At 36.6% G+C, this 16,003-nt stretch overlaps 1 protein-coding gene across 2 annotated transcripts in view; it reads left to right on the plus strand.

The window, feature by feature from the left end:
* Zdhhc20 (zinc finger DHHC-type containing 20) overlaps window positions 1-16,003 on the plus strand; it is a 90,940-nt gene that overhangs the window by 41,815 nt on the left and 33,122 nt on the right. For both annotated transcript variants that reach the window (XM_023699147.1, XM_023699148.1), the window contains exons 3-4: window positions 5,293-5,396; window positions 13,340-13,460. In XM_023699147.1, the coding sequence (XP_023554915.1) occupies window positions 5,293-5,396; window positions 13,340-13,460 (225 nt within the window). The remainder of the gene's footprint in view (window positions 1-5,292; window positions 5,397-13,339; window positions 13,461-16,003) is intronic.

Below are 16,003 nucleotides of genomic sequence, written 5' to 3' on the forward strand. Positions count from 1 at the left end.
TGAGACACTCATTAAGTTTCTTGAACTTCAATCTTGCCTCAGTCTCCCAGAGTGCCAGGGTTACAGATGTATACAACCATGTCTTATAACAAAATTTGATTTTAACATACAAAAATAGAGAATTTCTCAAACAGTTGAATAGTAAGGAATTATTAATAAATATTGATTACTGGAGGTCATCAGGCATGTTTACCTAAATGTCTCATTTTTCAGTAACAAAAGAAGCATAGCAGTTTTGATAGCCCTATGTTACTTTAAATTACAACTTTGTGCTAAGTGCTGAAAGTGCAGATACAGAAAGCAGAGAATTTCAGTGGGATATCATGGCACACCTGTAATCCTCACACTCTGGAAGTCTGAGGTCTGAGACATGAGAATCAGAAGTTTAAGCCCACCATCAGTGTACTGGGGCACTCTCTCTAAAAAAAAAAATAAGTTTTTATAAAATGGAATTTCAGAAGTTCTCAGAACTTTTAATTTTCTGTTACTTCTTGGGATTATTTTTACTGTGTCTCTAAAGTAATCTTTCATGTTTTTGTTTTTAATGTAGTCACTGGTAATTTTTTAACACATACTTTTTGATTTATAGGCTCAGATTTGAGCTTTGATTTAATTTACTTAGTGTAGGTTTTTACTTCATATGTTACAACCATTGACTTAAAGCATGTATGTGTGATAGAAGTTTGCCCATTAACTCACATGACTGAACTTTAGTAGCTATATCTTAAATTATTTATAATTACCACCTGTTCAGTACTTACTATATTTTAGGTATCATGATCAGATTAATTTTAACTTTTTTTTTTAACTGAGAATGTATGTTAAAGCATACCATTTCTGTTTTGTGCTCACAGAGAAGAAATCATTTTAAAATGTATTAAATATTAAGTATTTCAAGACCCTATTTTGTGTGCTGGTCTTAGTTATAAGTGATTAACAAATTTATCCCTACTGTAAGAACCTGAAAAAGTAAAATCTGAAAGGTACAGTTTTTGGGTTTTTTTTGTTTTTGTTTTTGTTTGTTTTGTTTTGTTTCGTTTTGTTTTTTTGGTGGAACTGGGGATTGAACTCCGGCCCTTGCATTTGCCAAGCAAGCGCTTATTCTACTGAGCCATCTCCCTGGCCCCCTGAAAGGTACAGTACTATGAGAGGGAAAGAAACTGCTCAAAAGGAAAAAACAACTGGGATGAGGGAAAGGAGGAAAGAAAAAAGGGGAAAAATATGTATATTTACACAGGATAGGTCAGTAATTGTACTGCTGATTTCTGCTGGTCTATTGAAAGGAACAGTTAATGCTTACATTTTCTTAATTTTTTAACCAATTTTGCACGCTTGTATCTGCTAATCTGAACAACTAATTTTAAGACACCAATGTGTAGTGTAACAGCCATTGTTGAACCTCTCTTGTTCAGTAGAATTTTGTATTGTTTCTAATTTTTTAAATGATTTTTTCTCTTTAAAAAAAAAAGTAAAAAAGAAAAAAATTTTATGTACAAAAAAGAAAAAAACTTTAACATACCTAAGTCTTCCAACTTATGCAGAAGCTATGCAGTAGTGTATAGATGCAAAGTGATAAGCTTGATTGAATGTGGGGGTCCAGATAAGAAATAATGGAAGTGAGCTAGGTGAAAAAAAAACATGAAACACCAATTTTGAATCCACTATGTAGTTCACAAGGTTCACTAGAGGGAGCTAATAGCATAGAGCACGCCTTTTTTTTGTCTTTTGTTTTAAGGACAAAAGATGTTGTTTTTCTAAACTAAAGCCTTAGTATTCAGGCTTAACTGTAGTGCTATCACTTTGCTATAAAGAAGTGGGTTTGGAATTGCAGTTCAGGTGTTCCTCTCTAAAAGGTTTAACATTATTGGCACAGAGGAGTGCAGATTTTGAGAAGCCAGAATGTCCTGTTTATGACAGTCTGTAGTAGAAGTGGGAAGAGCAACGTTTGAAAGTGGAAGGAAAAGCAGGGCGTGGTAGTGTGCCCCTATAGTTCCACCACTTGGGAAGCTCAGAAAGGAGAATTACTGAGAGTTCAAGGCCCGGCTAGACCACATAGCAAGACCTTGTCTCAAAAAAATGAATAAATAAAAGTGACCCAAAAAAATGGAAGTTGTAGGATTTTATCTTGGCATCAGATGTTGGCTTAGAATGTGACCATTTAGGGCCGGGGAGATAGCTCAGTAGAATAAGTGCTTGTCTGGCAGGCACAAGGACCTGAGTTCAATCCCCCGTTCTGCCAAAAAAAAAAAGAATGTGACCATGTGACCATTTAGGGTTAAAAAATGGAGAAAATTCAATTTTAGGGATTATATAGTAAAAATAACCTTGGAGTTTTATCAAACTATTAGATACAGTTCAAGTTCTGGTATTATCACTTAGTAGTATTAGACATGATACTAAATTTTCTTAGCCTCAGTGCTTCTGTTTGTCACCTTGAAGAATACTATACAAGACTATGGGGGGGGGGATAGAAATAAATCACTATACAATAATGGTAATTTTGAGTGGCTGTAGTCAGATATGGTGACTAGGAATTTTCATTGTTAGTAAGATGCATTGACCATGCAGATGGAGTTACTTTCCAAGAATTTCTCAATCAAGAGGGATGTTATGGTTTCTATCTAGATGTCCTCCCAAAGTCTCATCCAATCATGGGCAGGCTTCTAGAGTTTGTGATTGATTCATGATCCAGTGGTGGAATTATGGGTGTGAATGCTACACCCACCCTGGGGCAGACAGCCTGCATACAATATAAGGGAGGAAAAGAGGCTTGCTCTTTCTGCTTCTTCCTTTCACTTTTTTGCTGTTTTGCTGTCTTCCACCACCATGAATTGTGGTCCTCTGCAGTGTGCCACTCTTTCTTGGTGCAGCCAAGTATGAATTGAAACCTCCACTATGAGCTAAATAAACCTTTCCTTCCTTAATTTTGAGCATCAGATATTTTTGTCCCAGCAGTGACAGAAAAGTAACCAAGACAAGGGAGAAGAAACGAGGGCAGTGCATTTCCTATTGACCACAGAGGGGGAATCAAAGCAAGAAAGACCAAAAAGGAAAGAGACCAGTGGCTTTTGCAGTAATCCAAATGGAATGGGCATCCATCCATGCAATTACAGTTAAAATAGTGAGAAGTTCACTTTGAAAAAATTTTAAAAGCAAGAATTAGAAGTAATTGGGCCAAGGAGATAGCTCAGTAGAATAAGTGCTTGCCTGGCAAGCACAAGGGCCTGGGTTCAATCTCCAGTTCCACCAAAAAATAAATAAACACTATTAGTAAGAATTAGAAATAATTATACTGGGGCTGGGGAGATATCTCAGAGGTATAAGCATCTGGCAATTGCAAGGTCCTGCGTTTGATCCCCAGTGCCAAAATAATAATAATAATTGTACTGATTATCTAGGAAATAAGAGAGGCATTTGAGCGCTTGGATTCTACATTAATTACCTGTGTCTGGGATTCTAGTCCATAACATCTGGAATTGACCAGTACAATTTCAAAAGAAGACATTGGGTTTCAACAGAATTGTCAGTCTGTTAAATCATTATTTTATTTAAAAAGAATGAATATTTTTAAAAATTATAAAAGTAATCTAGGGCCAGGGATATAGCCCAGCAGCATAAGCAGCTGTCTGGCAAGTGCAAGGTCATGAGTTTGATCCCCGCTACCCAAAAAAAAAAAAAACCTAAGTGAAATCAGCAGTTCCAGTTGAACTGTAGGTTAGATTTATAAAAACATTACTGTTCTTAATGTTTCACTGCAGAACAGGCAAAACTGCATCAGTTTTGAACCATGATAAATACTGACTAGGGAATGTACAGAAGGAACTAGATTAAAGAGAAGAGGACAAAACTACCTGGTAGTGATTATAATGAGAGCCAGTATTTACTGAGGATTTATTGGATTTTTTTGTTGGTTGAGGGTTTTTTGTTGTTGTTGTTGTTTTGGTGGGGGGGAGGGAAGTTGTTTTTTGTTTTTTGGGGTTTTTTTGTATCAGGGATTGAACTATATGCCTAGCCCTACTAAGGATTTTTTATGTGCCAGGCACTGTTACAAGTTATTTTCATTTTCTTTAGCAACACTTTTTGAAACAAGTGTTTAATTTAAAGTTTTGAGCAAATTATTTGGGGAATATAATATGAAGAGGTAGTGAATTCTGAAAGTAATGAAGACTACCTTGGAGGAAAAGATTTGATCTGAACTCTAAAAAGTTGTTTGTTTTTTTAAGTCCTGTGTTGTTTTATTTTTATTTATTGTCGTGTATTTATTTATCCTGGTGATAATGCCTCATTGTCTTTTTTTTTTTTTTTGCTGGCTCAACCCACCCTGAAGGTGGGGCTGGAATGGTATGTGGTGCTGGGGATTGAACCGCTATCCCCTGCGCCTGCCTAAGTTTTGCCAAAGCAGGTGCTTTAGACTGCTGAGCTATCTTGCCAGCCCTAAAAAGTTTATTTACTTATTTTTTTTTTTTTTTTTTTCTCAGAACCAGGGATTGCACTCAGGGTCTTGTGCTTGCCAGGCAAGCACTTATTCTACTGAGCCATCTCCCTGGCTCTTAAACTTTTATATTTTGCCTGTACTTTGTCCTTAACAGTGGGCCTGTGGGCATTCAAAACTGGAAAAGAGTTCAAGAATCTGGTAGATAGTTCTTGTTTACATAATTCTTACAGAAACCAATCCTTCTTTGAAATAGAAAAACTACAAAACACACACCACCCACATACAAAAAAGCTTAGTTTTGTCAATGAGTTAACATTTGGAGATAAAGATTTTGATCCACAGGGAGACAGTTGTGGATTAAGCATGGTTAGAATTTTTCATGTTAGCCTGTGTTGGATGAGAAAATGAAATTTTGTGTTCTTTTCTTGTAAACAGTGATTGAGTTATTCAAGTTTACTCATTGTTCCTGGTCATGGTAATTTAATTTTCACTTTACAGTTTCCTGGATTTAATGTTCATAGTGATGGCTAGTTTTAAATGACTTTTAAGTAATTTAAAATTAATGTTTAGGAAAATCTTGAAATATCGAGTATTAATAGTAAAAAAGTGTTTTTAGCTCTAATCCTAGAAACTTAATAACCAGACTGATAATCCTTTTATACAGGAACAGAGCATTTCTTTGTATGTAGTAATGTTGCATCATGTAGATTAAAAAATTCATTTTCTGAGGTTTTAATAGATCTTAATTAAATTTTTATTAGATTAAGTCTCCTTAATCCAAATACTGTGTTTTAATGTAATGCTGTTTCTTATTTTCACCCAGATTCAATGAAACATTATTTGTTTTTATTTACCAGGAAAGACCGTTGTTTACCTTGTGGCTTTCCATCTGTTCTTTGTTATGTTTGTATGGTCCTATTGGATGACAATATTCACATCTCCCGCTACCCCCTCCAAAGAGGTAAATTTAATGTTGGTAAATTACCAAATGCTTTAATTTATTATGGATTTTTCCCTTGTGTTACCTATGTTAAAATTATGTAATACATTTGTTGTGTTTCCATTCATAAAATTGCTTAATAAAACCATATTGTGAATGTGAGTCACCAACCTATTATTCTCAGACACAAATTCATTGATGTAGCTTAGTAAAAGTCTAATACTTTTTTGTCATGCCATGTTTTCTTTATTTTTTTTATTTTTTTTCATGTTTTCTTAAAGAGGTGTAGTTTGTATTACTGGAGTAAAAACAGATTAGGGACAGAATTCAGTTAGAGAAGTGGAGTTTATTTACATCTGCTCAGGCATGAATAGATATATTGGAACTAAAGAGAATTATTAAATTGTGGGGGAATATTGTTCAAGCTATTGCTTACCACATGTCGTTATGACTAATTTTTCTCCTAACTGGAGGTTCCACTTAGAAAATAATATAGGTAAACATTTATGTGCAGTAGGTTGAACTCTTCCTTCATTGAAAATTTAGCATAGCAAGATCGTTAAGAATATTTACTCTAGAATTAGGAGTGGCTGAATTTGATTTTCCCGCTCTCTGACCTTCAGTTTTCTCATCCACATAACAATGTAACTAATAAATATGCCTATGGCTGCAGTGTTTTTTAGATTTCTGAAAGTAAACCTTTTAACTTAGTACCTACTGCATGATTATTACTCAAAAATTAGAGGACGGGACCGGGCAGATGGCTCAGTGGAATAAGTGCCTTCCTGGCAAGCGCAAGGGCCTGAGTTCAATCCCTGGTTCTGCTAAAAAAAAAAAAAAAAAAAAAAAAAAAAAAAAAAATTTTTTTCATTAGTGGGAAATTTTTTTTTTTTTTTTTTTTTTAAAATTTTTTAAAAAAAAAAAAAAAAAAAAAAAAAGCAATCCTGACTTACAAAAAAAAAAAAAACTTAGAGGACTATGATGGTAATATTGTTTTCCTTCATATTTTTAAAAATTCATTAAAAATATAAAGTAATATATTTTTCTTTTTAATGGAAAACATGTGCGGAAATGTTTATATGCCGTGTGTATTCATGAACTGAATAAATACATCTGTTTAACCACCAGCAGTCAGGTTCATGAACTAATATCCCCAGCATCCCATCAACCTCTTCATGCTTCCTTCCAGTCACCCACTTTGTGAGAATTCACTTCTACCTTCTAATGGCATAGATTAATTTTGCTTGGTTTTGTAATTGCTTTGAATAGTCATGTTAGGAGTATATAAAATATACTGTTAGTCTTCTATGTTTGTATGTATGCCTTATTACTGTTGTATTTATGAGATTCATCTGTTATTGCATATCTTTTAAAGTTGTAGGTCATTCATTTTCATTACTGCTTAGTATTCAGCTGTGGTATATGACAATTTTATATATTAGTCTGCCGTTGATAAGCATTTGGAAGGAGGTTGGTATAGGGCTGTTAGAAATGGGCGCAGTAAACATCCTAGTACTTTTCCCCTGGGAAGACATTGCTATATCGTATTAAACATGCAGTAAAAATTAATGCAGATGATTCCATGGTCATTTGCCCCTTATTCTGGATACATGTTTTTGTTCTGTGAGCTAAAATAAACCATAAATAATAATGTTTCATTTTGACATTCTTTGAACGTTTGCCAGTAGTCCATCAACCCTTAAAGTTTTGTTATGAACGACTATTCATTTCTTAATCTCTTAAGTTAAAAAACAACTGCTTTTATTTACTGAATTACTAGTAATGATGGTCATTGGAAATACAGCATGTTTAAAAGATAAATACAAAATATGATTACAATAATACAAAATAGGCAAAAATTATTCTGAAATATATTTGAGAAAAATAGTATAGAGGTTGAGAACTCAAATGCTGGAACCAAGCCAGATGTGGTGGTGCACACCTATAATCCCAGCACTCAGAGGCTTAGGCAGGAAGATAACTGTGAGTTTGAAGCCAGCCTGGGCTACATAATGCCACCCTATCTGAAGAAAAAAAAAACCTGTCATATTTCTGGAACCAAATCATTCGCTGGCTATGTGACTCTGGAGACTTTGCCCTTCTCTGTTATAAGTGAGGGCCACAGTGGCACATCTCTATGAAATTATTGTAAGCATTGAATGAATCAGCTTTATGTGGATGGTTATAACTTACATGATGAAATATATATATATGTATATATATTATGTATAGTGCTTAATGCTTAACACATAATAAATGCTATCTAAATGTTATTTTTCTTTTTCTGTTTTTTTTTTTAGTACACTTCATTCATTTAAGACTTCATATCTACTCTTCATCTTCACTCCTATAAATTCGTCTGACTACTCAAGCTTTTATCCAGCAGCATTCTACACTTGCCCTGTCATAGAATTTGTCATATAGTATTGTAATTGAATTTATTTATTTATTTATTATATTTTTGAGACAGGATCTCACTATGCAGTTCAGGCTGGCCTTGAGCTCATTTTGTAGCCCAGGCTGAGCTCAAACTGCAAGGATCCCCCTGCCTCAGCCTCCGGAGTGATGGGATTATAGGTGTGCACAACCACACCTGGTTGTAATTACACCTTCACTTTTATTTTTTCATTTTTTATTTGTTTATATCTTTACTTTCATGTATTAGCTAATTAACTGTAAATCTGTGACAAGAGTATTATCATCATATGTGCTGCTGTCCTCCCAGCACCCACTACCAATCTTGCTTGTACTTACTGTTCAGTAAATATTGAAAGAATTACTAAATTATGAAATGCTCAAGAGCCAGCTAAGCTCAGCTCTAGTGACTGCCAATAACAAGAATATAAAATTACTTGTTCACTAAACTTACGTAATGTCGATCTACACAGTACCATAGAAGCAGCGTAAGTTTGAGGTTGGTGCTAATGCAGCTGTCTTAAGAGGGCTCTAGTTCAGAGATTAGAGCAACATTTTGGAGTCAGGCCTAGGAGAACTGAATGGGTTAAAACCAAAAAGTAAGTTTTGAGGAACGTTATAAGAACAGACTTTTCCACCATTTTTTCAAGCAGTGGAAACTTACTGAATACCTGTCTGACTCTGTTCTAGGTACAGAGAAGTTAAAAAAAAAAAAAAAGACATAGTCTTTACATTTTACATGCATAGACAAATGGTAAATGAGCAAACAAATAATAATTACAAATTGCAATAAATTTATAAAATTGAGATAGATTTAGAAAAAAGGAACATCATATGATAGAACATAACAGAACAAAAGCTCATTTAGGTAGTGTGGCCAAAAAAGCCTGAGGAAGTAGCATTCGAGCTATGGCTTTTAAAAGTATTTCTTCCACGAAGCTTTTTGAAGGAAAGCTCTGTTTACTGTTTTCCCCCCATTACTTAGATTAGACCCTGTATTTAGCAGGTGAATGGTTAGAAAACTGAATGGAGGGTGATGAGAAGGAGGCAACATGTGAATAGCTGGTAGACATCTCCCATCATCAGATGTCATTTTTTTCTAAAGAGAAGATGTGGTTCCAGCACTCTAGTAATCCTCAAGGTTTTCAGTCTATGTGAGGTAAAGCTTTTGCTCACTTTCATAGTACCCGGTAGTAGTCCCCATGAACTAAAAGTTTACTTAACCTCATTTACTGCTTCTGTATGGAGCTAAGCACCAGTGTTTTGCACCGAATGCAGCATGTGTGTTCTCATCTATGTGTTTCCCATGCGCTGTTCTCTTTCCTTTGTCTTCCTGAAAGTTTGATGTTTATCTTTCAGAAGACCAGTTTAGGTATTATGTCTCCAAGCAAGTTTCATTGGCAGCTCCTCCAGGCTCTCAAGGGGCCTTTCAGTGTACCTGATAAAATGTTGACTATGTACTTAGGCTAATTTGTATTTTGCTATTCTTTGTTTTCATGGCTGACTTTCTTATTAGACAGTGCTTCCCCCCGCCCTTTCCTTTCTTTGGCTTTTTGAAAGAGTCTTGCTTTATAGTTCAGCTTGGCCTTGAACTTGTGCCACCTTCCTACCTCAGCCTCCCCAAATGTTAGGATTATAGGCATCCACCAATATGCTGGACTGAGAATTTGCTTTATAAAGGCACGGTTTTTTATTCAGCCTTGGATATAAGATCTGGCTCTTAATTAGTATTTTATATGTATTTATTGATAGCACTGTGGTATGTGCCTATAGTCTTAGCCAATCAGGAGACTGAGGCAGAGGAATCACTTTAATGTAGGAGTTTGAGGCCACTGAAATACACTGACTCAATCATTCATTCCATAAATAACATTTAATGTTCTTTAAAAAATAGATTTGTTTTGATGATTGTACACAAATGCAGCCTACCACAGAGATATACTCCCTAGCCTAATATATACTTAAACACTGAGTTAAAGACAATAAATAGCCTGGTGTGGCGGCACATACCTGTAATCTCAGTACTTGGGAAGCTGCCTGAACTATATAGCAAGACCCTATCACCTCCCACCCCCAAGCCCAGAAAAGACAATAATGGCATTTCACAAATTTGAATATATTGAATAGTTTTGAATGAAAATAGACTTTTAATGGTAATTTCAAAAATCTTAAGAATTTAATTTTTGTTTTATTCCTTAAAATTCTCTTAAAATTTTTTAAATTTTTATAATTTTATAAACTTAAAGAAAATTAATAAAAGGAAGAGTATCGAGCTGGGATAAATAAAATAGTATAACCTAGGGAAATCTGTTGAGATTTTACAAGAAAGCTAAGGTGTGATCAGATCCTCCCCCATATATTTGACATTGTGATCTTGTTTCTATCTCTGAAAGCATTCTCGAGGGGATAAACCTGTCAAATGTCTGAAGAGCCCAGCCTGTGGTAGGGATAAGAGCCCTCCAAAATCTTAAAGATTTCACATTTAAGATCATGTAAGCCAGGTGTGGTGGCATAGGCCTGTAATCCCTGCACTTGGGAGGCTAAAGCAGGAGGATCATTGCAAGTTCAAGACAACCAGACCAGCCTAAACTGCATAGTGAGACCCTGTCTTAAAATAAAAATCATGTGAATATTTCTAGAAGCCAAGCTAAATACATCTAAATAGACTCTTCCAGAATTGCACTGTTTAGCCAATTTACAGTAGCAATCTATAAAAAGGGAGAACATTTTATGAAAGTACAGAGGAAAGTGTACTACACTTGAGCATAAGACCTCTAGTCTTAATATCAGCTCTGCTAATAGTCCTACAATCTTCAAGACTTTTCTGAACCTCTTGGAATTATAATTTCCCCAATGCGGAGCCAAGCCATTGCCTTGTTTATAGCTGAACAGACATAAAGCTTTGATAGTGGAGTTAGGACACCAAAATACTTCTCCAATAGGTGAAGCTAGAATTTTGGTTACCATTCTTAGACTTTTGGATAAAAGTTCTCCAAGTAAATGATAATTGAGCAACGTTGTTAAAAATATAAAACAGTGCTGACTGGATAGCTCAGTGGACTAAGCACCTGCTTAGGCAAGTGCAGTGGCTGAGATTCAGTCTCTGGCACCATATGCCACTTTGGCCCCACCCCTAGGCACATTTAGCTGGTCACTGAGATCAGGCATGGTTGCACACACCTGTAATGCCAGCACTGGGGAGGCTGAAAACAAGAGGATCACTATGAGTCTGAGCTGTGTAACGAGACCCTGTACCAAAAACATAAATAAAAAATTTAAAAAATATATATAAAACATCATTAAGAGCAAGTCTCAAGCTATTTTTATTTTTAATTTTACAAAGAAAATCTGAAATAGACTGTTAGAAACTTAAAAGTACCTGATTATATGAAACCCAAGCATAAACAGGAAAGTCCTGAAGATGCTGGGTAAATACGAGCAATGGAGAAAATTTTGGTAGGCAAAATTTTATGTTTACAAGAAATGAGGCAGAGCCAGGGATTTAGCTCAGTGGCACAGCATCTGCCTGACAAGCACAAGGTCATGAGTTTGATTTTGATTCCCAGTACAAAAAAAAAAAAAAAAAAAAAACTAGGAAAAACAAAGGAGTCAGGGACTGGAGAGATAGCTCGGCAGTCTTAGTGCCTCCCTGGCAAGCACAAGGATCCGGGTTCAAACCTCAGTGCTACATGCTATGCCAGCCCTGGAACCCCAGACACGCCCTGCCAGCCACTAAAACTGGCATGGTGGTGCACTCCTGTAATCCCAGCATTGAGGAGGCTGAAATCAGAGGGTCACTACAAACCCAAGCTGTGTCAAGATAGGATAGGATGGACGGACAGACGGACAGACAGACAGGAGATGATTGTTTAAAAATTTTAGAAACAAGTCAGAGACTGGCCACTTCATGGGAGCAAACATGTGGCAAGAAATAGCTCTATAAAGGAGACACTTCTTCCTTGATAATTGTAGAAAAAAAATTTTTTAAAGATAATTCTAAAGAAATTAGTGTTGTTTGTTAGCTTTTGAAAAGTTAAAAATATTGACCTCATTGAGACATGTAATCAGAAACTTGCAGAACCCCATTCTGTGGTCTCACCTGCTATTTAAAGCAGATGAAGCTTTGAATAGCCTTTCAAAAATTAAATACTGGGCCAGGAGATGGCTCAGTGGAATAAGCACTTCCCTGGCAAGCACAAGGGCCTGAGTTCAAACCCCAGTTCCGCAAAAAAAATTAAATACTAGTGGAGGGGAGTGATACCTCAGTGGACTAAGCGCTTGCTTTGGCAAGCACAGGGATAGGGGTTTAATCCCCTGTACACATGCTGTGCTAGTCCCACTCCCCCAGGGTGCCCTGAGCCAGAGACTGAGTCCAAGAACGGTGGCGCACACCAGCAATCTCAATGCTGGGGAGGCTGAAAACAGGAGAATCACTAGGAGTCTGAGCTGCATAGTGAGACCCTGTACACACACACACACACACACACACACACACACACACACGTACTCCCTGAGAGTTTTAAATAACATTTTGATTTAAGAAAAAACTGTGTGTGTGTGTGTGTGTGTGTGTGTGTGTGTGTGTATTCCTCTCTTTTGAGGGCTAGAAATTGAACCCAGTACTTTGTGTATACCAGACCAGTGCTGTATCCTCTGAGCTATACCCTAGGCCTAAGTTAAATACATATTAAGACATTTGGGAGTGCTGGGAGGACTTTGGATTTAACACATTCCCACTGGCTTGAACCACCAGTGATATATAACCACCGGTGATATATATATGTATATATATATATACATATATAACTGTCCTTTCAGGCAATTTATACCATCTATGGAACTGTCCCTTGCCATCCAATGGAATTACAGCCCCTTCATGAATGTTAAACCTCAGTGCACCCCAAAAATCTTTTTGGTGAATTTAACTTTATCTGTAAAAAAGCAAAAATGTTGAGCTCATATTCTATGCCATCACTGCAATGGAAGATAAATTTCTAAAATTTGTATGTAGAACTGGCCAGAAGGACTAGCTCAGTGGACCTGCTTAGGCAGAGCACAGCGACTGGGGTTTGATCCCTGGTGTGCCATGCTGGCCCCACCCCCCGGGGCTTGCTGGGACAGTAATTGAGACTGGGAGTGGTGGCGCAAGCCTATAATCCCAGCTCTTGGGAAGCTGAACACAGGCGGGTTACTACAAGTCCGATCTACGTAGTGAGACACTGTAGACCCTGTACTAAATGCAATAATAACAGTAATAAGTTTTGTACGAAGTTTTTATTACAATGTATTTGGGGGGCTGGGGAGGTGGTTCAGTAGAATAAGTACTTCCCTGGCAAGCAAGGGCCTGAGTTCAATCCCTAGTTCCGCCAAAAATAAAAATAAAAAACCATTAAAATGTATTTGGGTTATCTTAAAGTTAAGAAGTTTGAATGTTACCTTCAGAAAACAAAATATTGGTGGGGCATTTTTCTGTTCTAGAAGAAACTTTTTCTGAGCATGACAGTTAAGATCTTGGGATTTAAAAAATTTCATAATTTTTGTTCTTGTAGTTCTACTTGTCTACTTCTGAAAAGGAAGGTTATGTAAAGGAATTCAGCCAAGAAAGACAACAAGAAATTTTGAGAAGAGCAGCAAGAGACTTACCTATCTATACCACAACAGCTTCAAGAAGTAAGAAAACAAATCTTAAGCTTTCTGTTCCAAAAGATTTTTAAAATGTGTTTATTTCTGCCATGATATATTGCATGGTGGTTATAATGATTTCCACAAATAGTATCTGTGGGAACAATATTTCCTGTTTTCTGCACCTTCTGTGGTATTTCAGATAAAAGTATAGGTGAATATATAGATAAATTTATGTAAATTAAAGGACTCCTTTTAACATGTATCTATTTTTCTTTACTGTTTAACCAACTCATCTTTCATGGCTAAAAACTCAGTTGTTATTCCCAGTAAACTATCATCTGGAAGTTCTGGTTTGAATTTGACTATTGTGTTATCACTGACTGATAAAGGAAAACCAAGAATGCTGAGGAAGGGGAGAAGTAAAAGACACAAGAAGAAACTTGCTCACAGCTGTAAAGCTGATATTCTGAGGCCTACCTGTGAATTTAGGTCTATCTGTCCCCAAAACCTATGGTCTTTCTGTACTACTATCTCCACTGTCAGCCTGAACACAGCAGTTTTGTCTCCTTGGGGCTCAGCCCTGTACAGAGAGGAGTCTAAGGGGGTAACACTGACCATTTAAATACAGGAAGTATCTTAGTTACCTTTCTCACTGCTAAGACAAAATACTTGACACCCAAAGTTAAGGGAGGAAAAGTTTATTTAGTTCACAGTTTATAGAGATTTCAGTCCATAATAGGCTGGCTCCAAGGCATGGTGATATGGCAAAAGGGCATCACAGAGGAACAACAGTTCATGTCAGGCAGAAGGCAGGAAAGCAGGCAACAAGTGATAACCCCCTCTTCCTATCACTTATTATGTCTTATCCAGGATGCCCACCCTTGATCCTGGGATCACACACCCTAGATCTAACCTCCAAGAAGCCTTGCCTATGTGTGCTTGAGGCCTTGGGAAGACATGTAGACACAAGCCATTAACAGGAAGTTAAATACTAGAGAGTAGTGGCAGCTATGGGTTTCATACGTAAGCATTTATTTAAACTTCACAGCACTATGAGGTTCATACCATAGTCCTCACTTTGCCATAAGGAAGCTAAGTCACTGTTCCCAAACAACCTTTTCCTCCAGTGTGAGAACTGGACTGCAAGGGCTAAAGACTAAAGAAAGGGATTCATGATTGCACAAACTGCAGTTATTTGGGGGAATTAACAGAGTGGCAGTGGCAGAAAGAGCAACTGGATACCCCAAGTTTGAGTCAGAGGAGAACTGGACATACCGGTTAGGATCAAGTGATCTCATCTAGGTCTCAATGTACCTAACTTATCTCAGGCTAAAGGGCCTAGTTCACTGATGCACATCTGTGCTATACAATAGGTCTCCAACTCGCAAACCTTTGAGTTGCGAACTTTCACAAGTATACTGTATAAGACTGTTAGCTTATGATGAAATCTGACTTTCCAGTAGTAGTGTGGTCAACTATTGAGGAAAAAGTGACTAGGGTTACTCTGGGACAATCGTGGTAGTACCATGGCTGCATTTATGTCAGCCTAAATCCATACAGATGCAGAGAAGTTTAAAAACTTTGTTCAGTCATACGGGCACTTTGGGATAACACAGGATCCAAGTCCAGGTGTTCTAATTACAGAACTCTCTAGTCTCCTAGTCTTCTCAACTCCAAGGGGGGAAAAAAAGAACACTGCCTTTGTGTGCCCTTGTACAGATTGTGACTCAAAGTTTAGTTTCTGCGTGATTTAAAAAAGAGATATTGGAGTGATTTTTTAAAATGTATTTAATACTGCATTTTATATTACTAATACAGTATACAATGAAAACATGGATTGTAAATCAAACCTTAACTTCTCCTCTACTGTTGCTGTGCCACTTAAACTTTATAAGCCCTATTTTCCTTATTTTAAAATGAGAATATTCTGAGCCCACTGGTAAACACCTGTAGTCTGAGAATTAGCAAACTAAGGCAGGAGGATCACTGTAAGTTCCAGGCCAGACTGAACTATATAGTAAAACCTTGTTTCAAAAAAAAAAAAAAAAAGAATAGTACCTATACCTCTAGGTTTGTGGAACTATTAAATGAGATAAATAAGTATTAAATGAGATGTATAAAACATTTGGTACACTGTATTTCAGCGTATAATACATTTGCATCAGATTTCATTTTTAGTAAATGACAGCTAATTTAGCATAATCCTTTTTTTACAATTAATTCTGAGAAGTCTGATTTATAGTAATTAGTAGTAGTAGTTGTAGTTCTATAAATTAGTTTTTTTCAGAGAATTTATAAACTCCTGAGATCATGTGCAGAATTTTCAGTGTATGTAGTTTTCAAAACAGCCTGTTCATGACAAAGTCATCTGTTTTCAAAGTAATATTTATACCCCAAAACTAATAGAGCTGGCTGCTTCAACAAAGCAGTCAGCCTCAGGTTGCTGTGGTTCGATCTCCACAACTCCAGCCAGCCAAACATGCCCTGAAGGCATTCTGAGCCAGCCCAAAAAAATCTTCTGCCATTTGGGGCTGAGGAGATGGCTCAGTGGAATAAGCACTTCCTGACCTGAGGTCAATCCCCGGTTC

The sequence above is a fragment of the Octodon degus genome, unplaced genomic scaffold (genome assembly GCF_000260255.1).
Source record: "Octodon degus isolate 3935 unplaced genomic scaffold, OctDeg1.0 scaffold00111, whole genome shotgun sequence".
NCBI lineage: Eukaryota > Metazoa > Chordata > Mammalia > Rodentia > Octodontidae > Octodon > Octodon degus.